This window comes from Neomonachus schauinslandi, chromosome 15 (genome assembly GCF_002201575.2).
Source record: "Neomonachus schauinslandi chromosome 15, ASM220157v2, whole genome shotgun sequence".
Lineage (NCBI taxonomy): Eukaryota > Metazoa > Chordata > Mammalia > Carnivora > Phocidae > Neomonachus > Neomonachus schauinslandi.
Window position 1 is genome coordinate 39,280,567 of NC_058417.1, and position 26,021 is coordinate 39,306,587.

At 39.8% G+C, this 26,021-nt stretch overlaps 1 protein-coding gene across 1 annotated transcript; it reads right to left on the reverse strand.

The window, feature by feature from the left end:
* Nucleotides 1–9,810: 9,810 nt before the first annotated feature.
* Nucleotides 9,811–10,383, reverse strand: LOC110580068 (keratin-associated protein 3-1). The gene has a single exon (XM_021689733.1). It carries the CDS (start codon nucleotides 10,342–10,344, stop codon nucleotides 10,051–10,053), a length of 294 nt encoding a protein of 97 aa, XP_021545408.1. The 5' UTR covers nucleotides 10,345–10,383; the 3' UTR covers nucleotides 9,811–10,050.
* Nucleotides 10,384–26,021: the final 15,638 nt, after the last annotated feature.

A 26,021-nucleotide genomic window follows, 5' to 3' on the forward strand; every position in this document is an offset into this window, starting at 1 on the left:
TACCGTTAAAAGAAAATCACCTCATCTTTATTCATTTTCAAATGAATGCTGTACTAAATCTAAAATAAGTTGAAACAAGGTCTAAAAGCGTAAGTCATAAGATTCACAAAACAACAGTGGGTTCAGGAAGTGGATCTGATCCAATGTGATTTAGAACTATAGAAATCCTTTTTTCACGGGCTTACTTCCTACTGTGCATGTTTATTTGTTTTCATAGCTTGGATCTTCAATTAGGTTGTAAATTCCTTCGAGGAACCTCACTTGGCCTTGATTTGCTGGAGTCTTAGGTTGGCAGATGAGAAAGTGGGACTGAATAATCTGCAGGGTGTAATATCCTGATTCCAGCATCTTCACATACTTCCCCTTGATCAGCACAAAACTATCCAGGTAGTAGAATCTAAATTACATAATTTGTTGGATGGCAAGTTGTTGTTGAGGAAACACGAAGTATGGATTCTTTGGTGGGGTGTTTCTGAGGGGACATTACTGAAAACCAACTTGGCCTGTTTAAAAGAGAAGCAACCTGGCTGAAACAAATGGAAAATTTAATGGAAGATACTAAATGTCATTGGTAAATAAGCCTCATGCATTTTATGAGAAGAAAAACTTGTTAGTGAAGTTGGCTTGATTTTTGCTTAAATATTGATAGGTATCACAAAGCTTATCAAATAAAAAGATTAGTGCCTTCTAGGTACTTTGCATCTCTGTGTGATCATACCGTTTCTTGCAGTGTCCTTCCCTGCTTCTCTACTTCTCAAATCCTGCTCATTCCTCAAGCATCAGCTCAAATATTTCCTTCACAGCAACCTTTAGGTGGTTCTTCTAGATGTTTTCATTCTTTGCTTTCACAAAGTATGCCGCCAATCTTTTCATTTAGACCTCGTTTCAGTCTGTTATATATTATGGCTCATCATTTATATCTGTCTTCCTCACTCCAATGCAAACTCTCTGAAAGTGGGAATTAGGTCTTCATCTTCTTTGTCTCTGTCAAGTACCTAGGTCATAGTAGGCATTTGATAAATGTGTATTGAATTGGATTAAATTACAGATTAGAATGAAAAAGGTATGTATTTATTTTAGAATAGCTCCTTATAATAATAATAATACTTTAAATAAGCAGAACAATTCATTTCATTTGTGCTTTTACACCTGTCAAAAATGGTTTTACATTCAAAGCTTCACCTAAATGAGTCAATGAAAAAAATATGGCTCAGCCCAGTCTTTGGGGTTTCTTCTGTACGTGGATGTTTAATTGCCAGTTTCTCAGAATCTTTTAAAAGGAGATATGTGAGATAGTTACTTAAGAGGCAGGGGAAACATTAAAATTAAAAGTACGTCCTGACCTTGGAATTTAAAATGATGTTAAGCTTAGGGCTTAATATATTTGACTATTCAGGCAATTTTCTTCAAGTATGTACATATCCTTGTGAGGCCTCCTTTTGCCTATGAGATTTATGTTGATGTCATCAGACAGTGTCATTCTGCTGGACATATTTATAAGTTTATGATGTGCACACATGTGTCAAGAGTTTGGTAATTATAGCATTAAACACAAGACAGCACGTGGTTTGGGGCGCAGTGGTGTTTATTTAGTTTTAAAGTGAGGAGGTCCATGACAGCATTTATTCGACTTCTCACTGGAAATCATCATTCAAAACATAGAACAGTTATGCAAAACTGAAGACACAGGGTCAGAAGATTTTCCTCCAGAGCTTTTAATTAAAGACCATTTGCTGAAGGGCCCTTAATGACTATTGTTGTCCCTTGGGGCAATGTGGGCAAGCTCTCAGACCTATCTTTGGCTAACAGCCTGGTGCTTCACACTCATTGGGCTGGACACAGGTTGTGACAGAGATCCCGCTCAGGTTTGGAGGAGGGTGGCCGCTGTTGAGCAGCCAACATGATGGCACGTAGGAGTCAGGCTCACAGCAGGGTGGGGGGCAGGTGTCGCAGCAGGTGGGCTGAAGGAGGCTGATCTTGTGCGGGCAGGTGCTGGGTAGGCCGACTCCACATTGACAGCATAGGTCAGAGGAGCCGATGGTGGTGGCAGGGCCAGTTAGGATGCTGCAGCAGCCTTGGAGACAAGACTCACAGAAGACATTTTGTTGCAAAGGAAGATTTTCTACTACAAAGTTGTTCTCTGTGAGTCTTTTATATCAAGCTGTCTCAGGGAACACAGCTTCTGTCCATCAGACTGTTTCCCTATTATTGCTTGTATAATCCCATACAAATAACTCACTTCTTATTTATCAGCTGCGAGATGAGCTCTCCTTAAGTTTTATTTGGTTGTGTTGCTACATTTCAAACGTGCTTCCTGTTGAGGTTTCAAAATGGTATCAGTGTAGGTTCTGCACTTACTCCATCCTAGGTAAATACTTCACTGTCTTTTCTAACTTTCTTCTTTTTTACCAACCAGAATTTGTTCTTACAAATGATCACTGCTGAGTGTAAAGAATCAAGAGTGATTTCCCTGGGAAGTAAGAAATGATCCTTCTCAAAATGTGTGCCCTCATATAATTGGGAAGTCAAAACCTCTGGGACTTTTTTCCTGCCAGATTCACCTTGCTGTCTTTTCATGGATTTGAGGGAATAAGTGAGTACCAGAAATAAAAAAACCCCACATCATCTTGATTGGGAAGTTCAGAGCCTGCTAGATGATTTTCTGTATCAATCCACTATGTTATCTGTGTACGCAATTATGTATAAATATTTAAATAAACTCTCAAAGGACATTATGGTTTTTTTTTAACCAGGAGTCTGCACATATTAAAACATAGTTCCGTAAGACTGTATATGGTCTGAAAAATGAGCTTGCAACATGAAAAGTTCTTTCTTTTCAGAAAAACCAACTGCTGACCTGCCTATTTCATTTTTCAAAACTGTCAAAGCTGGTAGTCACTTCCTATCAAACATTTAAAAAATTCCTTCCACTTTAATTCAGTGATAATATTAACATATCATGTCCAAAGCTAGTACATAACTACAGTAAAGGACGCTGGTAAGCAAATCCACTCATTATAAGTCAAATATTTATTCAATCTCTAATATATTCTGAAAATTGTGGGAGAGGGAGAAATAGGAGGCATGGTGCCTGCCCTCCAAGAGTACAAGGTCTGATGGAAAAGGCTAGAAATCCCTTTGCGTATGATTCCAACAGTGTGTAATTAAGTACAGGACAGGGTGATGGGAGGAGTTCTGGAGCTAGGTTTGAATCCAGATTATAAGTTACATGCTGTGTACCCTAGATGAAGTTATTTGGGCTTTAGTTTTCTCAGCTACAAACTACAAACTACTCCCCGTCACTCGATTTCCCTTAATGATAAGGTCTTACAATACCATTGTGCGTTTGTCAAAACTAAAAAACCAACATTGGTACATTGCTGTTAATTAAACTTCAGATGCTATTCAGATATCACTAGTTTTTCCATTACTGTCCTTTTTCTATTCCAGGATCCAATCTGAGATCCCACAATACATTTAGTCATCATGTCTCCTTAGTCTCCTCTGGTCAGTGACAATTTTTTCTCAGTCTTTCCTAGTTTTTCATGACCTGAACAGTTCTCTAGTGTACTCGTTAGGTAGGGTACAAACTACTTTTAATCTTATTTGACAGTTGAGGAACCTAAGGCAGGGAGAAGCTAAATGACATGACCAAGGACACATAGCTAGTAAGTGATAGAGCTATGATTTAAAGCAAGGACAGTCTGGTTGAGGAGACTACTCTCTTGACTGTCATATAGGGGACATTGCTCTGATAAGAGTGTAGGCTGCACTTTGCCCCAAGATTAGTAGCAGGTAAGATTTGGTAGAAATGACTATACCAGATTATTGGGGGTCTTGACAGCCACACTGAAGAATTTAGCCTTGATTCAGTAAAAATAATAAATAAATAAATCTTGAGTTATCCTAGAGTTTTGAGCAATTCAATTTAGCCAATATTTATAGTAGGGATAGAAGCCTTGGTCTGACAGAGGTGTAGTTTGGATGAAGGGAGAGGCATGGTCTTACTCAACCAAGGTTAACTAGGAGGCTGTGATCAGAGGTCTGGTGATCAGTGTCTAAATTAGGCTAGAGTCAGTGAAGATGGAAAGAAAGGCCTGGAGGCCAGGAGAAATTTGAAAGAAAAATGATATGACTTGGTTTTCTGTTCCGTTATCAAGGATAAACAATTATTAACTTTACAGGTAGTTTGTTTTTGCCTTGAACTGGGTTATTGAAACTCATCAGAAAATAAAAAATGTGTTTGAGTTGCCAAACATTCTATATTTCATTGCAGGGTTAATGACCCAGTCAGTGTTTTTCTTGTGCTGAGGTTGCTAATCAGTATTTAAAGTCTGACTTTAAAAAAATATAATTTGTTTTCACCTTAGAAACATAAACAGTTTTTCCTAGACTCTCGGTATATACTCATTTTGTCTTAAACTGTAATCACCTCAGAGAAAGTGAGTTATTATATACAACCAAATATACAATTTAGAGGGATAGTGGAAAGTTTATTGTTAAGTGGCATATACTTTCTCCTGGATAAAGAGAGCCATATGTAATCCTATTTGTCTTGGACATACTGCTGTCTGCAAAGGAGGTGTGTGCTTTGGTGTAGTGGAAAGAGAAGTGGCTTATGGATTCAGGCAGTTTTAGGTTTAATCCCCTCTCTGTCACTTACTATTTGTGTAACTTTGGGAGTCTCTGTTTTCTCTCCTGTAAGGTGTAGAGAATGATGGTAGTTACCTGTCTGTGTTTTTTTGTTAGAAATAAATGAAACCTCTACCTCTGAAACAAATAATACATTAGATGTTAAAAAAAAAAAAAAAAGATAGTAGGAAGGGAAAAATGAAGGGGGGGAATCGGAGGGGGAGACGAACCATGAGAGACTATGGACTCTGAGAAACAAACTGAGGGTTCTAGAGGGGAGGGGGGTGGGGGGATGGGTTAGCCTGGTGATGGGTATTAAAGAGGGCACGTATTGCATGGAGCAGTGGGTGTTATATGCAAACAATGAATCATGGAACACTACATCAAAAACTAATGATGTATGGTGATTAATATAACATAATAAAATTTAAAAAAATAAAATAATGCCCATGAAGCACAAATTAGAATGCCCAGTAGATATTCACCAAACGTTAGCTATTATGAATGAAAGTAGCAAAAGTGATAAAGTGGGATGGAGTTGGTTAGTGGCATGGAGTACTTGTTACTTGAAATGCTTCTGGACAATCTAGAACCATAGACTTTTTTTTTTTTTTATTCTTATGTTAATCCCCATACATTACATCATTAGTTTTAGATGTAGTGTTCCATGATTCATTGTTTGTGCATAACACCCAGTGCTCCATGAAGAATGTGCCCTCCTCAATACCCATCACCAGGCTAACCCATCCTCCCACCCCCCTCCCCTCTAGAACCCTCAGTTTGTTTTTCAAGTTCCATCATCTCTCATGGTTCGTCTACCCTCCGATTTCCCCCCCTTCATTCTTCCCCTCCTGCTACCTTCTTCTTCTTCTTCTTTTTTTTTTTTCTTAACGTATATTGCATTATTTGTTTCAGAGGTACAGATCTGAGATTTAACAGTCTTGCACAATTCACAGTGCTTACCAGAGTACATACCCTCCCCAGTGTCTATCACCCAGTCACCCCATCCCTCCCACTCCAGCAACCCTCAGTTTGTTTCCTGCGATTAAGAATTCCTCATATCAGTGAGGTCATATGATACACGTCTTTCTCTGTTTGACTTATTTCGCTCAACATAATACCCTCCAGTTCCATCCACGTTGGTGCAAATGGCAAGATCTCATTCCTTTTGATGGCTGCATAATATTCCATTGTATGTATATATACCACCTCTTCTTTATCCATTCATCTGTCAATGGACATCTTGGCTCTTTCCACAGTTTGGCTATTGTGGACATTGCTGCTATAAACATTGGGGTGCATGTACCCTTTCGGATCCCTACTTTTGTATCTTTGGGGTAAATACCCAGTAGTGCAATTGCTGGATCATATGGTAGCTCTATTTTCAACTTTTTGAGGAACCTCCATACTGTTTTCCAGAGTGGCTGCACCAGCTTGCATTCCCACCAACAGTGTAGGAGGGTTCCCCTTTCTCCGCATCCCCGCCAACATCTGTCATTTCCTGACTTGTTAATTTTAGCCATTCTGACTGGTGTGAGGTGGTATCTCATTGAGATTTTGTTTTGGATTTCCCTGATGCCGAGCGATGTTGAGCACTCTTTCATGTGTCTGTTGGCCATTTGGATGTCTTCTTTGGAAAAATGTCTGTTCATGTCTTCTGCCCATTTCTTGATTGGATTCTTTGTTCTTTGGGTGTTGAGTTTGATGAGTTCTTTATAGATTTTGGATACTAGCCCTTTATCTGATATGTCATTTGCAAATATCTTCTCCCATTCTGTCGGTTATCTTTTGGTTTTGTGGACTGTTTGCTTTGCAAAAGCTTTTTATCTTGATGAAGTCCCAATAGTTCATTTTTGCCCTTGCTTCCCTTGCCTTTGGCGATGTTTCTAGGAAGAAGTTGCTGTGGCTGAGGTCGAAGAGGTTGCTGCCTGTGTTCTCCTTTAGGATTTGGATGGACTCCTATCTCACATTTAGGTCTTTCAACCATTTGGAGTCTATTTTTGTGTGTGGTGTAAGGAAATGGTCCAGTTTCATTCTTCCGCATGTGGCTATCCAGTTTTCCCAACACCATTTGTTGAAGAGACTGTCTTTTTTCCATTGGACATTCTTTCCTGCTTTGTCAAAGATGAGTTGACCATAGAGTTGAGGGTCCATTTCTGGGCTCTCTATTCTGTTCCATTGATCTATGTGTCTGTTTTTGTGCCAGTACCATGCTGTCTTGATGATGACAGCTTTGTAATAGAGCTGGAAGTCCGGAATTGTGATGCCGCCAGCTTTGCTTTTCTTTTTCAACATTCCTCTGGCTATGTGGGGTCTTTCTGGTTCCATACAAATTTTAGGATGATTTGTTCCATTTCTTTGAAAAAAGTGGATGGTATTTTGATGGGGATTGCATTGAATGTGTAGATTGCTCTAGGTAGCATTGACATCTTCACAATATTTGTTCTTCCAATCCATGAGCATGGAACGTTTTTCCATTTCTTTGTGTCTTCCTCAATTTCTTTCATGAGTATTTTATAGTTTTCTGAGTACAGATCCTTTGTCTCTTTGGTTAGATTTATTCCTAGGTATTTTATGGTTTTGGGTGCAATTGTAAATGGGATCGACTCCTTAATTTCTCTTTCTTCTGTCTTGTTGTTGGTGTATAGGAATGCCACTGATTTCTGTGCATTGATTTTATATCCTGCCACTTTACTGAATTCCTGTATGAGTTCTAGCAGTTTTGGGGTGGAGTCTTTGGGGTTTTCCACATAAAGTATCATATCATCTGCAAAGAGTGAGAGTTTGACTTCTTTGCCGATTTGGATGCCTTTGATTTCTTTTTGTTGTCTGATTCCTGTGGCTGGCCTTCTAATACTATGTTGAATAGCAGTGGTGATAGTGGACATCCCTGCCGCATTCCTGACCTTAGGGGGAAAGCTCTCAGTTTTTCCCCATTGAGAATGATATTCGCTGTGGGTTTTTCATAGATGGCTTTTATGATATTGAGGTATGTACCCTCTGTGCCTATACTCTGAAGAGTTTTGATCAAGAAGGGATGCTGTACTTTGTCAAATGCTTTTTCTGCATCTATTGAGAGGATCATATGATTCTTGGTCTTTCTTTTGTTAATGTATTGTATCACATTGATTGATTTGCGGATGTTGAACCAACCTTGCAGCCCAGGGATAAATCCCACTTGGTGGTGGTGAATAATCCTTTTAATGTACTGTTGGATCCTATTGGCTAGTATTTTGGTGAGAATTTTTGCATCCATGTTCATCAGGGATATGAACCATAGACTTTTAAAGCTGAAAGTGTCTCTGGAGAGCTGGTCTACCAGCCTGTTTGTTGTTTTTTTTTTAAGATTTTATTTATTTGACAGAGAGAGATACAGCGAGAGAGGGAACACAAGCAGCGGGAGTGGGAGAGGGAGAAACAGGCTTTCTACGGAGCAGGAAGCCCGATGCGGGGCTCGATCCCAGGACCCTGGGACCATGACCTGAGCCGAAGGCAGACGCTTAACGACTGAGCCACCCAGGCGCCCCTACCAGCCTGTTTAACCGATTTAAGAACTGAGACCCACAGAGCTCAAGTGACTGGCTCAGGGCCACAGAAGCAGCTCGAGCGGAGAGCCACACATTTTCTGGGTTCCATCTGGGGCATTTTAACTAGCGCCAAGTATCTTTGAATGCCTAAAGATCCACAGTGGTAGTACTTGGACACTCAGACTTATTTTCAGTATTAAAAATAAAGTCTAAATATTTATCCCTTACAAGCATGGATGAAAATGTCAAACTTCTTTGCTTTTGACTAAAAAAGAGGTAACTTGGGTATATTAATCCTAAAATTCTCACTAATGCTTATAAATGTATTTATGAACAAACATGAAGCAATGAATTATAGTTTTACAAAGGTACATGGGAAAAATAATGTTTTTCAAGAAATAAGGGGATGCCTTTTGGTGAGAAAGGTAAGAACAGTAGTGTGGCAGTAATGGCGAGTGAGCATCTCTCACCATCCAGAGCGGGGCTCTGTTGGGTTGTTTGATTCTCACAGTAATCCTGAGACACGAGCAGGGATAAGAGTATCATTTCTGCTGTGATAACAAGGAAACTGATGCTGGAAGGGAAGTGAATGGCCCAAAGTTTCAAGGCAAGTCCAAGAAAATATATGAGATTGCACGTTGGGTACTTTCTGTAAAAACCTTGCACACTTGGAATTTTCCAGGACAACTAAGGAGATGAATTAATGGTCATCATAAAAGTTTTGTTCTAAGAGGAACTGTGTGTTTTTCCTTCCAGAATTGTGTGCCTATTTCTTGTGGATGGAGACTACTGCTCTATAGCCTGATATTTTCAGTTCATTTTAACGCCATGATATTATATGTCACTTGGATTAGTAAACTTTCAAAGATAATTCTGACTCATGTAAACCAAGCCTCATTTGAGGGAGCAAGGAATACCCAATGAATGCTAATATTCAGAATTGATTTTTCTAGAAGACGGAATATATCAAGAAATGGGTGTTTGTTCTTCCCCAAATTACATTGCATTTTGAACTTGGAATTTCACTAATGACTATAACTAAGGGAATCAAAATTATTTCTACATGACAGCAAAGCGATCAGTTTGTTTAGTCAGTTAAGGAAGAAAGAAAAGTCAATTCAGGGACAATGGAAATTAAAATAAGTAAAACATTTAAAAAACATACCAATCTCCAGGTTCCAGCATAGGGCTCGGCATAGTGGTTGTCTTCAAAAAATACCTATTAAGTAAAAAGATCCTACAAAATGACCTAGTGAATTTTTCACTTTTCAACCCATCACAAAGAGCCAGTATCTAATTTTCCTTTTTTTTTTAATTGAAGATTTTATTTATTTGAGAGAGAGAGAGAGTGAGAGAGAGCATGAGAGGGGAAAGGGTAGAGGGAGAAGCAGACTCCCCGCCGAGTTAGGAGCCCGATGCGGGACTCAATTCCGGGACTCTGGGATCATGACCTGAGCTGAAGGCAATTGCTCAACCAACTGAGCCACCCAGGCACCCCAGTATCTAATTTTTCAATGATTCCACCACACACGCTCTCCTTCTGCTGGGATAAATCTTGGATAAGATGACCTGCTATTCAGGTTTAGGTAGGCATTCCACTTTCCCTGAGAGGAAATATGATAATAAATCATCACAAAGCCACATTTGCGAAGCCAGAATAGAGTTTATTAAGGAATAGTCAAAATGGTTATTTCTCAAAGAACAATGAAATGGCCTAAAAGACAGAAAGAAGGTCTCCAACTCCACTCAAAGGAGGAGAGAAGAAGTTGGGCAAATTCATGAAAACATGGCCCAGGGACTTGGGATTGATTTAGCCTGATGTAGGTAATAGCAGGTGTTGAAGTCCTGATGATGAGCCCCACATTCTTGAACCTGTGCAGAGACGGGTTGCTTAGCAGGGTTCACAGGGACTCTGACAGCCAGGCTGAACGTAGGTGGTCAGGTTGATCCCACTCATTCCAGGAGTTGGGTAGTAAGAATTGAGCAGCCAGCATGTTGGCACATAGGTGTCAGGCTCACAGCAGGGTGGGGGGCAGGTGTCGCAGCAGGTGGGCTGGAGGAGGCTGATGTCATGGGGGCAGGTGCTGGGCAGGCAGACTCCGCACCGGCAGCATTTGTCAGAGGAGCAGATGGTGGTGGCGGGGCCGGTGGGAACACTGCAGCAGCAGGGAACACAGCAAGCCATGGTGTCAGGAGTTAGATTTTTTTGGGTTGAGAAGAGAAGTCTATTGGTGTCTCAATGCTGCTCTCTTCTGCCTTGGCTCTTATATACTCACCTCCCTGGGCGTCAGCCTATTACCAAGATTTTTTTCCCCTGTGTTTCAGTTTATAGCTATCTCCATTAAAACCATCCAATTACTTAAGTGTTTATTACCTGAGACACACTCTTTATCTCATAAAAGGGGTTTAGGTTGTTTTGTTGTCAAATTAGGACTCTTCATGTTGGCTCTTTGTCACTTTAAGGACATTTCATTTCAGTCTTCAAAGGCAACGAATCATTATCCTCTAATCATTATACATCATTAGTGATGGCCTGGTATGCTAGGTATCTGCAAATCATCCCCGCATTTCTTTGTCTACTTTCAGATGATGAGATAAGTAGGCTTTTTGATTGCTAGTCTGTCAGCAACCAAAGATTCTATATGATAGTTTAGGTTTTCTGGCTGAAAAAGTGCTAAAAGTCGTAGATTTATTTTTCATGGCTCCAAGAAGCTGAATTAAGATGAACAGATGGGATCTATAGAGAAGGAGATTCTGATTCTGTGTAAAGACTTTCTTAGCTGTAAAAATAATTCGCCTTCTGTTCCCTCCACGCATGTGGTGAACAATAACATGTCAGGGACAGGCAGATGGGAGTCAGGAACTGTAAAACTCCATCCAACAATGTCATGGATTAAGATTATTTGTGACCCAAAGAACAGGCGTATGGGGCCATTTAGAGACAAAACAGTGCAGTGTATTCTAAAATGAGTTCCATGAATATCTGTTCGAAGGAACATTAAAGGGTTCTCTGGTAAATACATTTGGGAAATAGAGTTCTTCATTGGTGGACCTTCCAGAGCCTTTAATATGCTAAAGCACTCTGTGACTTGCCAATAAAGAGCTAGAACATGTATTTTTCTCCAAACTTACTTGGCCATGGAGTCATTTTGTTAGTTTCCATATGTTAGCTTCATAAATTAGTGTTCTGTGGAGCACACTTGGGGAGATTTCCAAGTTACAGCTAAACCACTAAAGCCCTAATGATAGAATTATTTAAATAAATAAAGGCATAACACTTGCTGTGATGTTTTAGATGCTTTGGAGTAGGAAAAAAATATATATATATAAAGATTTTATTTTTTTATATGACAGAGAGAGACACAGCGAGAGAGGGAACAAGCAGGGGAGTGGGAGAGGGAGAAGCAGGCTTCCCACAGAGCGGGGAGCCCGATGCTGGGCTCGATCCCAGGACCCTGATATCATGACCTGAGCCGAAGGCAGACGCTTAACAACTGAGCCACCCAGGCGCCCCTGGAGTAGGAAAAATATTAAACTAGTAAACCTTCAGAAATATTTTACTTTGAAAGTCTTAAAGAATGTTTTCTTGACTCATCTTCATATAAAATGGCTCAGGCTTTAAAAAATTAGAAAATTGTACATCATAGGGGTGTCAGAAGCCAAAATCAACAAGATGATGGATCCAAAAGATGCTTAACATTAAAACTGCTTTCATTTTAGCCATCTTACCACTATTAGAATGATTTTGTGGTTTTGGATTCCTCTGCTAGAATTTTGCTTGTTGTCCACGTTACTTCCATAGATATCTCTTAGTTCAGTCAAACCCTCACTGGCTGAACACCTGCTGCAAGTCAGACATTGCGTAAAAAAAGGAGCAAATAGGAGCCTGCCCTTGAGGATGTTGTAGAGAAGAGACACAGAGAAGTAAACTGGCAAATGACAACACAGGGTTGTACATTCAGGATTTTTAGGTGAGGTGTGGGAGTTTGGAAGTAGGTACCACTGACTTTACCTGGAAGATTCAGGAAGTACTTCATGAAAAGGGAACAATAGTGTGGGTAGGGAAGCATGATTAGGAGCTTAGCAGGTAGAACGGAATAGGAAGGGAATTTCAGCAAGTGAAGCAAGGAAACAATGTGCTTCGGTGTGTTCATGGGATGGCAGAAGTGTTGATTGGGGGAAGCACAAAGCACGAACTCTGGATCTCCCTTTCTTAGGGAGGCTGTGGAGGAAAACAGTGGGAGATGGAGTTGGAAAGGTGGGTTAGTGCCACAGTAGGAAGAATTTGCTCTGTACCTAGAATGCTACACTCAGGATTTTGAACTTAATCCTCTTGGCAGTGGACATTAATTAAAGGTTTTGAACAGATATGGGACATGTTTGGATTTGTTTTTAGAAAGATGACTAGTTTTTGAGTAGAGGCTCAGCAGCAGCATCACTTACTAAGTATTAGGCCTTGTGCCGAGTGCTTTATGTGTGTTGTACAGTTCTCACCACAAGCTTAAGATATACGCAAAGTTGCATCCCTGCCGTTTTACAGATGAGGAACCTGGGGGTATAAACAGGCTAAGTAACTAGTAAGGGAGTAAGTGATGGATCTGGCATTTGAAGCCAAGCAGTCTGGCTCCAGATTCTGCACTTTAAACCACGATGCTATATTCCCTCTTGGTGGGTGGGCGGGTGGGGGTATTGTTCTGACTAGAGTGAAGACAATCCTCAAGATGAGTTGGTATAAGATTGGTGGGAAGGGTGGGATCAGGTTATTGAAGGTCTTGAGACCATAGAAAGGGAGCTGATTTTAGAACCTGTTTTCCTAACCAAAATGCTAGCGGTAGAAAGGAGATAATTTGAAGGCAGGGACGGTGGATGGGAAAGTATTTGGGTGTTCTACGGGGATGTTGAGGACGGTGTGATTTCTGTTTTAGAGGGTATCATAGAGAAGAGGGGCTATATCTGGGATTTCTCATCATATTATTCAATTTCCTGGGGACCACTAGTGGCACATCAGTTTCCACAACAAAACTAATATTCTTGTTTTTAAGATGACTACAATATGGTCATCTTATCCTCAGCTAATAAGTAGCATTTATTGAATATATATACCATGTGCCAGGCATAGTGCATAGTATTTTATGCACATTTTCTTCCTTATTTCTTACAACCCTATAAGACCAGGACTGTTACTACACCAACTTCCCAGAAGACAAAACTGAGAGTAAGGATATTAAATAATGATTTAAAGTCATACAGCTAGTGAATGGCACCTTGTCTAATAGCAATTCCTCACACTTATTGATAAAAATCAGCATTTTTCTGGGATTAAATTTTACATAACTAAATTGTGTTCATTCATTTTTTTAAATTAGTTAATTCATTCAGCAGAAGACCCAGCACTGTGAGTCAGATACGGAAGTTAACAGGTAAGATAAGGTCCTTGTTGTTAAGGTGTTCATTCTAGCAGGGGAAGACAGACAGTAAAAAGAAAGAGTGGGGGCACCTGGGTGACTCAGTCGGTTAAGTGTCTGCCTTTGGCCTGGGTCATGATCTCAGGGTCCTGGGATCGAGCCCCGCGTTGGGCTCCCGGCTCAGCGAGGAGTCTGTGCCTCTCTCTACTCCTCCCTACTGCTTGTGATCTCTCTCTCAAATAAATAAATAAAATATTTTTTAAAAAATGAAGTAGTGACCATGACAAGTGACAAGTGCCAGAAGAAAATGAAACGGTGAAGTAACAGAGTGGTTGGAGGTGATGCGGTACACTCTGCTGGTCAGGGCGGTCAGCGACAGCCCTTGCCAGGTGGCTGGAGTGCGTGCAGCAGAAGACCAGTGTGAAAGTAGATGAGGTTCACGGAGGTAGGCAGGTGCTGGGCCGTGTAGGATTTTGTAGGTTCAGCAGAGTTTAGGTTTTATTCTAAAGGCACTGGATGCTTTGCAGTAGGGGGTGAAAACGTGTGTTATGTTCTGGGGAAAGGGAGGTCCTGCAGGTCCAAAGTGGAAACAGAACAATCTGTGGTCCAGGTGAGAGGATGAGCCGTGTTGCCAGCGGTGGATGAACTGGTAAGAGGTGGAAGAGTTGGGGAGACATTTTTGAAAGTAGAGATGGTAGGTTGTGCTGATCAAGATGCGTGGAGAGACAGACCAAGGACCATGTTTAGGTCTCAGATTTACTCATAGGCAAGAGGGGAGCTGAGCCACAGAGCTGCCATCTGGGTTGGTGGGAAGGGGTGGATGATGAGGTCAGTGTGGGACCTGCAGGGTGAGCAGCCTGAAGCCCATGAGAGGGAGCAGGGCTGAAGACACGGGAGGCTCCAACACCCAGACGCAGAATGTGCTTACTGCCAAGTTCTTGGCCTGGGATGAAAGGTCACTTTTATGTGTGTTAGTCACAGTTTGTTGTGAGCCTGTGAGCCTTACCAACATCCTGGATTCCTGGGGTGCTGTCGGGAAAACCCTCCCATGATGGCACCTTCCGAGTCAGCAGGAATGTCAGTGTGGTGAGATTTCACACTTCGAGGCAATTCAATTTTCTTTAAGCCTGATGGAGCACTTCATCCCTTCACAAAAGCAGGCTATAGGAGCCTTTTCAGTTTGTCATCCTAATAAAAATGCCTGTAAGTAAAAACATTTAGTCTTTGTTTTCTGAATTGCATGATCTTTTCAATTTCTGGGGAACTCCTTTATAATATCAGTTGGAAGAAAGAAATAGCTGGCATCAGGACTGCTATGGACATCAGTCCTTTCATTGCATAATGTCCACTTTATTCTTTGCTGAGCAGGCAGGCAAAGGATTCTGGGTTTGGGTTAAGTGGTGGACTTTGGGGGCCTTTTCCAGATATCTTCTAGTGTGTGGTTATAGCCAAGACAGATATAATGCTTGCCAGCTTATTAGCCGTGTTGTTTGGGTTTCTTTTAAATGGAAGTAATGTTCTGTGACTTGAAGACCGCTGATACTGACTTAAAGGGAGTGAGTGAAGCCTTCCACTTTGTCTCACGTGGACATGTATGATCCCGATGCAACATGCCAGAGCCGGTCTCACAGTACTACAGCACACGCACGCTTCACCCAGCTTCTGCTGGCTGGCAGTGCTGCCTATTTTTCTTGGGGGTTAATTCTCATGTGTTATTGTGGGCTGTAGAATGTGCAGATAGTAACAGGAAATTATACACAGTTAAGGTATAAATATATGTGTTAAGTAAAATTAACCTGGTTGGGAAAATGGATGTTCAATAAAATTTGAATCCCTAATATATGCCAGGCACTGGGAAAATCAAATTTTCAGCTGTTCACTGTGTGAAATCTAATATTGAGACAGTTAAACACAATTATTCTATAGTAAACTTAGGGTTTTACATCCTTGGAATTATTTGCTAACAATAGTTATATCTTATAATTTTATTTTAAATTGGATGTTTTTGTCCATTGATTGGACAAATCTGATTACTGGATTGAATTAAATAGCTACTGGATTTCCAAAGAATTCCTGTAAGTAGTTGAAATTTTTTTTAAATTAAGATGATTAAATGTTTATGTATTTAAATATTAGCTGACATGATGACTTTAAAATATATTTTGAGTTGTTAGTTTACTGTAATATACAGCTGATTTTATAATAACAGCAAACCCTTATATAGCATTTACTGTGTAGCAGATGCGGTTCTATGCTTTACATGTATTATGTCATTTAATTCTTACAACAGCCCTATGTGGTTGGTATTGAAGGTATCCTTCGTTTTATAGATGAGGGAAACTGAGGCATAGAGAGAGTAAATAAGTTGATCAAGGTCAGCAACTGGTAAATAGTAGAGTTGGGATTTGAACCCTGGCTGTCTGGCTCCAGAGTCTGTGTTCTTAATCACTGTATACTAATCCACAGTCTCTCCATTGTTGATTATTATATTTTTGAAGAGAAAATATGTAATTTACTTTATTTCAGCCAGGCTTTGTTGATACCGGCTATTTGCCTTGCACTGTGCTAGGAGATTTAGGGGACTCAGGGATGGTTTAGTTTCTACTGGAGTTCATTGGGCACTCAGGACTTGAAGCAAAGTAGGAAAGTCATTCCAGTTGTAGTGAGCAGCTGCAATAAATGCACAGATGTGGAAAAGAACAAGTTGTCATTAGGAGGCAGTGAATAGTGCACTGTGTCTAGACAGTAGTCATGTGAGGTAAAAGCTAGACAGAGAGTCTTGACTTTCAGGCTGAGGAGTTTGAATTTAAGTAGGTAGACCATTGAGAGCCACTGGCATGTTTTTCTAAAGCAGGGAAATCATTTCATTAATCTCCCCATTTGTAAAATACCACATTGCTAGAATGTATGAGGAATAAATTAAATAATGCATTAAAAATGTTTAACATGGTGTCTGGAACATAGTGCTCAATAAATGGTTCTAAATAAGGGTAGTTATTGTTAAGTAAATGAAGGGAAGCTGTAGTTCTTTTTCCATCATTCACAGGTAAACACCTGTGAATTCTGTTTAACAATGGGGTGATCTAGGGGTAACTCTAGGAGTTTAGCTTTCCAGTCTCTCAATGTCTGAAAAGTCTTCTGCCTGTTCACAGTCTTCACTATAACTTTGCCACCAGTAGGGGCTCCACCTCTACAAAGGAAGGACTAGTGGCCCTTAGCCTTGCTTTGCTGGAACCCTGTGAGGCTACTGGGAAGCAGTGTCTCCTTCTCTAGTACCTTCTGCCATGTTGCCATTTTGTGGAGGTAGTCCAAGCAAACCCTCAGTAAGATTTATTACTTAGAGGGTACTGAAGCAAATCTGTCAGCTTGAGTATGGATTTCTCCATTCTGCATTTCTCATCAATATCTGTGGTTTATGGTAAATGATGCAACTCACATTGAAATTCGGTTTGAAATTTTAACTGGAGAACCAAGATGTATTAGGATAGCTTATAATCATAGTTGGTCAGCGTTCATCAGTAGGAATTTGGCTTCTTGGTCTGTTGGGAAGAAGTATGTGAAGAAAGAAAAGAACAGAAAGGAGAGGAACATCATATGTGGGAAAAAATTCCCACCAATTAAAAGTGTACAAATGAGTTGGATAAAGAAGGAACAACCACCCAAATGGAGTAAAACATCACTGTGGGCAGCCCTCATCCTAGTTTTCTCAGCTTTATCCTTCACTCTTGTGTATCTGGGTGTTGTTAGCCTCCTAATAGTCAACAGGGTTTTGTGCTTCTAAAGATGTACAATTGAATGGAGAGGAGGAAGAGAAAAAATTATTAATTTTTTTACATGCCAAGCATATTACTATTGATAAACTTATTTGATATAGGGACACTGAGATATTAGAACCCCCATTTGATAGGCAAGATAAAACTGGGGAGATTTGTGATTTTCATCTTAGGTCTTCTGATTCCTTTTTTTTGTCCCTTCCTACAGTTAAAAACGTCTTTAGAGTGATCAAAGTGTACAACCTGTACTCAAATACAATTTAACAAGATATTTGGCTTACTTCCAGCCTCAGCCCCTGGTCCACACTAATTTCTATTCTTAACCTTTGTGTGCTTCTCTCTCATTTTTGTCTCTTCTCTTCAATAAAACAGTAACTGTTGGGGTGAAGTTTCAAAATTCTAACCTCAGAGTTTCCTGAATTCTATCTTTAGGATTCATTATATTGTCTCCTTCCTCCCTCATGATGACCCCTAGGGGAGAACCATGAATTCCTCCTGCTTCAAGATCTTCCTGGCTATTACTCTAGATAAACCTCTGTCATCTTGACTCTTCTCAAACTTTCTCATGGCTCACCACCTCAGTGGCTTTGAAAATCCAGAGTTCCTTCACTTCTCCATCCCACAATGTTATAAACCTACTAGGATCTTTTCTGCAGGTCTACAGGTCTCATCTTTTGAACAAATGAATACTATCTTTACTTTATTCTGGTTCCATTCAGACCAAGATTCCTCCCATCCTTTTGAGAAAAGATTTAGTTTGTCTCTTCCACCTAAGATAAATACTAAAAAAAAATCTTAAAAGAAATGAAGAGCCCCAATATGACAAATATTTGGTGCTTTGGATTAGTCTCTCTGAATCTCACAAGAACACTTTTACTTAACTTTCAAATCCCCAGGCTCACCCTATGGTTTTCATGTTTCAGTTGATGTGATGATTCAACATTTTCTCCCTTGAAGTTTCCTAAAAATCCCTTTGTATTCTTGGGCTTTTAAAATTGTTTGCCTGTTAGCATTTAATAGAATAACCATGATGGAAAGCAGGTTTCTCAAGTCAGAGTTATGGTTTTGGGGATAAGTCAGTAATTAACAAAGGGCCATCTGCTATCACTTCTCCACGGCACAGCCCACTTTGCATAGAAGGTTTTTAATAGAAATGGTAGAGCTTTCTTAACTACAGAGCTAAATGGTGCTGAGTAATCTTTCTAATTCCTCAGATTCTGTCAGGCCTATAATGTAATTCTCTGGCTGCCATCTCCAAAGCTCAGAGACATTTTTTCCATAGTCAGTTCCTAGGGTTAATCAAAGTAAGTGGGAAGTTGAACAAATGGTTCAGTAAATAATCTGAATAGGCAGTAAGAGTGTAACAGTGAGGATCCCTTCAGGAAACAAGAACCACGCCCATTATTTGAATCAAGTGAATTTTATATGGAGAATTTTAAAATAAGTTCTTAGGTAACTAAAAGGGTTAAAAGGGGATACTGAGATGTTACAAATATAAGAACTGCAGAAAACCCTGGGAATGATAGTTTCTTTCAACGGAGGAGGGAGGGAATTAACACTTAGAAATTTAGAGAGGGGGTTGTCCTGCAGAGCCGAGACTCAGATGTTTCAGGAAAACTGGCAGGCTGGTGACTCTAAGTGGGGTGTGCAGTGAAGCAGGTTCTACAAGTGTTGAGAAAACTGCAGACTGGATTTAGGTGCTTCTCTGGAAAGGATCTGCAGCTGCTGGAGTGAACAAGTGTTATTGGGAGATAATCCTGGGAATTGTCAGCAAACAGGAAGTCCCAATTAAGCAGAAGGAAGCAAAAAGGAAGGAGCATGTTCCTTCTTCCTCTTCAGCTTTGCAGCTTTCCTCTGTCACCCCCTAGTGGTAAAGCCCGACAGAGTGGTCTGCAGAGCATCCCAGGGCTGACGACAGCAGGGAGGGCATGAAGCTGGGACAGTAACTTAACACCTGGCACAGAGGAGCTTACTCTGAAAGCCCACCGCTTCCCAAATAGGCATCTTTAAATCAGCTGAACCAACGAAATCAGAAAGGGAGACAAACCATAAGAGACTCTTAACTACAGGAAACAAACTGAGGGTTGCTGGAGGGGAGGTAGGTGGGAGGATGGAGTTATTGGGTAATGGGCATTAAGGAGGGCATCTGATGTAATGAGCACTGGGTGTTATATGCAACTGATGAATCACTAAATTCAAGCTCTGAAACTAATAATACACTATATGTTAATTAATTGATTTTAAATAAAATAAATAAATCAGCTGAACCTCCCCACACCATTCTTCATTTCCAGTTCCTTAATTTCATTGTCTCGTTATGAGTTTTGGAGTCAGAGTTGGGTTCATATTTTAGTTTTTACTGCTGAGCTGTGTGACTATAAGCAAGCTATTTAACTTTCTTTATTCATTAAAAAACTACTTTGAGATATGATTGACATACAAAAAGCTATTTAAATTTAAATAACTTGATGAGTTTGGAGATAAGTATATACCAGTGAAACAGCACAATCAATGCCATAAACTCCCAAAGTTTCCTCTTCTTTTTCCAACTTTTTTGTGATAAGAACACTTAATATACATCTTTTTAGCAAATTTTTAAGTGTACAATACAGTATTGCTAACTATAGACCCTGTGGTACACAGTAGATCTCTAAGACTTATTCATCTTGCATAACTGAAGCTTTGTACCCTTTGACCATTACCTCCTCAATTCTCCCCACACCTGAACCTCTGGTAACTGATGTGAAATATTGGGGTTCAGGAGCAGTCAATAAAGAATTCTTGAAACATCTTCAGTGCAAAAAGGGTGGTTTTATTAAAGCACAGGGACAGGACCTGTGGGCAGAAAGAGCTGTACTGGGGTTGTGAAGAGTGGCTGATTGTATACTTTCAAGTTGGGAGGGCATTACCGATAGCATGAGTCTCTGAGGAACTTGGAAGCAAGATTTCCAGGACCCTGAGGGGCTAGTAGTTAGGAAAAGTCCATTTACTACTATCTAGTAAAACTTTAATCATGAGACCCTTCAGGTGAATATCAGTGTTCCATATGCTTGGAGGATGATTGCTAACCTATATCTTGGGTGGGGGTAGAGATAAAGGAAGTTTCCAAAGGGATTTTTGCAGGATCCTGGAAGTCTGGCTAATGTCAAGCTAAGGTTGTCTTTTGCCTCTAGCAAAGTATTAACATTGAGGCAGTTGAGTTCCTGGAGAAAGGTTACTTGGCCTGTATCAAATACTTGTTAATGGGCTGTAAGTTGTAAGGAAATTTAAATTTTTTTTTTTTTTCCTTTTTCTCCACATCAGTAACCACCATTCTATTCTCTGCTTCTATGAGTTTGACTATTGTAGATTCCTCATAAAAGTGTCATATAGGATTTGTTCTGTATCTGGCTTATTTATGTTAGCATAATCATCCATGTAAACAACATGATTTTCCTTCTTTTTTAAAGCTGGATAATATTCCATTGTATGTAAATATCACATTTTCTTTATCCATCATTCATTGTTGGATACTTACTTTGCTTCCATGTCTTGTATATTGTGAATAATGTTGCAGTGAACATGGGAGTACACATATCTCTTTGAGATCCTGATTTCAGTTTGTTTAACCTCTTTCAGATTTAATTTACTCATCTTACAAAACCAAGATAACTGTTTCACAGAACTGATGGAATATTAAATGAAATTGGGTTCATTTGAAGTTTAGTCTGGGTACAGCATATGGCACTAAACAAGGGAAGGAGAAAGGAGAAGAAAAGGAAGAAAATACACATAGTTTCTATAATCCTAATTGGTCATAAGACTGTAGTTGATATTTATAACTCTCTGCCTCCACTACACATTTCATGTTTTCTTTATGCTCAATCAGGACTTCAACTGGTTGAGATTCTTCACCTGATAGGGGATGATTTAAATCTTCATTTCTGAAAGGAAAATCCATAATGGTCCTGTCTTTTTCAGGTTGTCAGTAGATGGGTTACGCTAGCACACTAAAATACAGTATATATTGAATTCAAAATGCAAAAAAGCCCACCAAGAGTTGTGCTTTTCCTAGCTGGAGATAGTTCAAGGGACAACAGGTTTTCTTTCACTTTAGAAAGGAGATCTCAACATGTTCTAGACAATTTGACTCCAAGAGGTTTCACTGAGGTGGTGACCTCCTTAATTTTTGTGGGGTTTATCTCCAACCCGGGAGTTCACATGTGTTTACTAAGACATCTAAAGTACTTGCTACTTCCTGCTCCTCAGACAATTAGCACAATGTCATCACTGCAGTGGACTGATACCATGTGTGGAATGTCAAGATGGTTAAGATCTCTGCTGAGTATATTATGACAGAAAGCAGGAGAGTTGACACAGCCCTGAGGCAATATTTGTAAGGTTACTGTTGGTCATAGCAGTTAAAAGCAAACTACTTCTGATTGTCCTAGCAAACTGATATGGAGAAAAAGGCATTTTCATGTCAAAAACTGCATACTTCCAGTTGCCAGGGGCTATGTTGATTTGTTCCATGAAAGAGACTCCATCTGGAACATCAGCTCCAATTGGGGCCATTACCTAAATTGGTTTAAAATAATGTAGATAATTACTCTTATATTCTGATTTGTCTGCTTTTTCCATAGGACAAACAAGAGAGTAAGTGGGGAGATGCTAGGTATCACCACTGGGCTTTATTCAAGTGTCTGAAAATGGCACTCATCTTCACAATTCCTCCAGGGATCTGATACCATTTCTTATTTACTACCCTTGTAATGAGGGGAACGTCCAGGGGCTTCTACTTGGTTCTTCCTACCATTTGAGCTTTATTCCTCAAGCCAGAGTGCTAATGTGGGGATTCTGCCAATTGTCAGGAAGATTATCCGAGTTATAGATTCCCAAATTGAGGAATTGATCTCTGGACCTACTGGGTCCACTTTGATTAAAATGAGTGGTAAGACTCTATCATCTGGCCACCATCAGCCACCACTTTCACTGATGGACTGGAGTGACATTTTGGGTCTTTAAGAGTTAGTGTCAGCATAGTGTCTGGTAATCCCTTGAGTAGGCAGAATTTGGGGCCCTATGACCTCTGAGCCCCGGTGTCATACCCATCAATATGTTACAGGACAAAAGGGACTTTGCTGTTGTAATTAAGGTTACTAATAAGTTGACTCTAAAATAAAGAGGTTATCCTGGGCTATCCAGGTGGACTGAGAGACAGTAACTGACACAAAGAGGAACTTATTCTGACTTCCACAGCTTCCAAATAGCCATTTTTAAATCTTCTGAACCTCCTCACACCTCCTTCAAGTCTAGTTACTTAATTTCATTCTCTGTGAGTTTTGGAGTCAGACAGATTTGGGTTCAGATTTTACAGGGTTTGTTTGTTTGTTTACTTATAAGAATATGTGATTTAAGCAAGCTACTTAGATTCATTTAGACTTACTTTCCTCACCTACAAGCCAGGATAACAATATCTATTTCAAGGATTGATGTAAGTGTTAAATAAAGTGTGCAGAAAGTGTAATTAGCCCATAGGTCATGGTGGTTCTCCACTCTCTCCTTCATGCCTGTCTTCCCCATCATTTCCCCCCTTTTCTTTTCTGCCTCTTGTCCCTAGTCTTTTCATTGTTTTTTCTGTCTTTTCTCCTCTATTTTGTGCTTTTCTTTTTCATTCTTTTCTCCATCATTTATTACCTTAATCCCCCCACCTGATTTTCTTCTATCCCTTTTGTTATCCATATACCCATATTATGGTCAATGAACCTCAATTAAAAATTCTCTCTTTTGCTTTAGAATTTGTAATTGATGTGCTTTTCCTATCACTTAACTGTTTATGCATCTCAAGTCCTTATAGGTGTCATATATAGGAAGTTTCCATTTTGAGAGCTTACTGCAGTCTACTGCATAGTGTAGTGGTTAGAAATATTCTAGGTTTCCAGTTTTGGAAAAACCAACAGATCAAAGGACTTACTCTTCTCACAGGTAGGCAGCTGCTAGTAATGGTGCAGAGGCTCAGCTATGTCAGGACCAGTGTCCCTTCCATTGTCTTGAGATTTTGTAGTTCCAGGAATCATATCTGTGTTTAAAGTGAAAAGAATAGTCTGGGTGAAGAGGAAGTAGAAGCACCAGCAGTATATGTCCCTTTTATCAATAAAAGGAAGGTTTCTTAAAAGCCCATAACTGACTTCTGTTTAGATTTCACAGGCCAGTCCTGTGTCTATTTCTATAACTTTATTTTTTTAAATCTATAAGCTTGTTATTTTAGTGCTGGACTACAGACATCTGCAGGGCATAGTAGTCAGAACATTTTGGCAACATTTTAATGTCTCTGTGGTTTTGTCTTTTTCAGAATGTTCTATAGTTGGAATAATATAGCACATAGCCTTTTTATTTTTTTTTTATTTTTATTTAAAGATTTTATTTATTCATTTGAGAGAGAGAATGAGATAGAGAGCATGAGAGGGGGGAGGGTCGGAGAGAGAGGCAGACTCCCTGCCGAGCAGGGAGCCCGACGTGGGACTCGATCCCGGGACTCCAGGATCATGACCTGAGCCGAAGGCAGTCGCTTAACCAACTGAGCCACCCAGGCGCCCGCACATAGCCTTTTTAGATTGGCTTATTTCATTTAGTAATATGCATGTAATATTCTTCCATGTCTTTTTGTGGCTTGATAAATCATTTCTTTTTATCACAGAATAGTATTCCATTGCATAGATGTAATACAGTTTTTCCATTCACCTATTGAAGGACATCTTTGTTGCTTCCAATTCTTAGCAATTATGAATTAAGCTGCTATAAACGTTCATGTGTAGGTTTTTGTGTGGACATAAGTTTTCAGCTTATTTGGATAAATACATAGGAGCACAATTGCTGGATTGTATGATAAGCCTATGTTTAACTTGGTAAGAAACAGCCCAACAGTCTTCCAAAGTGGCTGTGCCATTGTGCATTCCTACCAGCAGTGAGAGAGAATTCTTGTTGTTCCAGTAGCATTTCACCAGCATTTGGTGTTGTCATTGCTTTGGATTTTAGCCACTCTAATGGTGTGCAGCTTGAACTCTTTTTCACTCTTTTCCTCCCATTTAGAATGATCTTCAGGGCCCCAAAGATTGCTTCCCTTGTGAAGCCTTTCCAAATGCTGCTCCCGACATAACCCCTGCTGGTCCCAAAGTGATCTTTTCCTCTTTGAAATCCCATTTCTGGCCCTTCCATCTTCTTTTTTGCAGTCTACATAACCAGGATATTACTTTCCACAGCAATGGCCATCCAGAGCCTCTCCACAATTTCTGAGCGTTCCTGAGGCATTACTTTCTTGTAGTTTCCCCTGCTCTGTCTGGGTCCTGGGTTGTCTCCAACTCCCTTTGAATCAACCCAGACATGAAACTCAGCTCTTTCTCTGGTATTCACAGGAAAGTTGACCTACCCTAAGGATTGTGGGAGTTTGGTAACTTAATGGGGATGAATCATAGAGTAATATTCATGACCTTCTGACTGGGTCTCTCCTCTCTTCTTTCTTCTTCTCACTCCCTTTCTGGAGTTAAAAAAAAAAAAAAATCCTTCTCTCTGCCTCACGTGTAATTATTTTACATCCTTCTCTTAGGGTTTTATGTTTGCTAACATGCATGTCACATGTGATGCACCTATTGTAAGTTGGACCATCAAGGCTTATTGGCCACAGAAACATCTCCTTAAAGTAGAGGGAGATTTTTTTCTACCAACTATTAAGAGAATACAGTTTATCTTTTTAAATTGTTTGTAGCTATTTTCACATATATACTTTTTCTTACTGGATAGCAAAGTCCTCAAAGATAAGAATTAAGTCTTCATCTTTCTGATCTCCATAGTCCCTGCTTTAGAAGTGGTGGTCAATAAATGTTTATAGAATGAATGAATGAATAAAAAAAAAGAATGAATGAATACATTATATATGATTTCAGTTTCTTTTAAAAAGAAATAAATGTATTTCTTTCAAGTAGGCATGCACAAATTATCACAGTTAACCCACTTTAGGTACAAGTGGAAACATAGACTATGGTTTGTTTGCCCAGTTATAGTATTTATTAAGATATGACAGAAAACACTGTATCATAGATGTAACTGAAATAGCCAGCAGACAAGATCATTATGATCCCACCCTGCAAAAAAAAGGGATGGAATCAGATGTCGAAAGATGAAAAAGTCTAGCCTACTCCTTAGAAAGTGAATGTTGAGTGAAGAGTCCATTCTCTCTGGTAACAACTGAGGAGTGTCACTTGACTATACTCTGGTGCCTTTGATGTTAGAAAAAAAATGTTAGGTAAACAGAGCTAAAAATAGATTATAAAGCAGGGAAGAATTAGATTTGTGGGTAGTTCTCAAGGATTAATTCCACAGTATATCAGTAATTTTCAACCCTGCAGAAAAATCAGAAGTAGTATATCCAAAACATTTGATAGTCAGCTGGTAGGTTCACAGCATTTCTGTGTCGGCAGTGGACAGTCAGGGTATTCACTGCAGAATGAAATCAGATAAAACTCATATACTTGGTAGCCCCCATAACAAAAACACAAATGGAAGTCTAAGAACTTGTGGTGGTCCAGTGGTGGTTGAGGAGATATGCTATTCAGAGATCCTGTGTCCTGGGCAACTGGAAATCAGCAGCCTGGCTTTCAGCAAGTGGGCTCACAACAGCTGGGCTGGCAGCAGTAGCAGCAGCAGGCTGG

Bases quoted from the DNA above. Each gene is read 5' to 3' on its own strand.
- LOC110580068 (XM_021689733.1), bottom strand. From the start codon at position 10,344: ATGGCTTGCTGTGTTCCCTGCTGCTGCAGTGTTCCCACCGGCCCCGCC.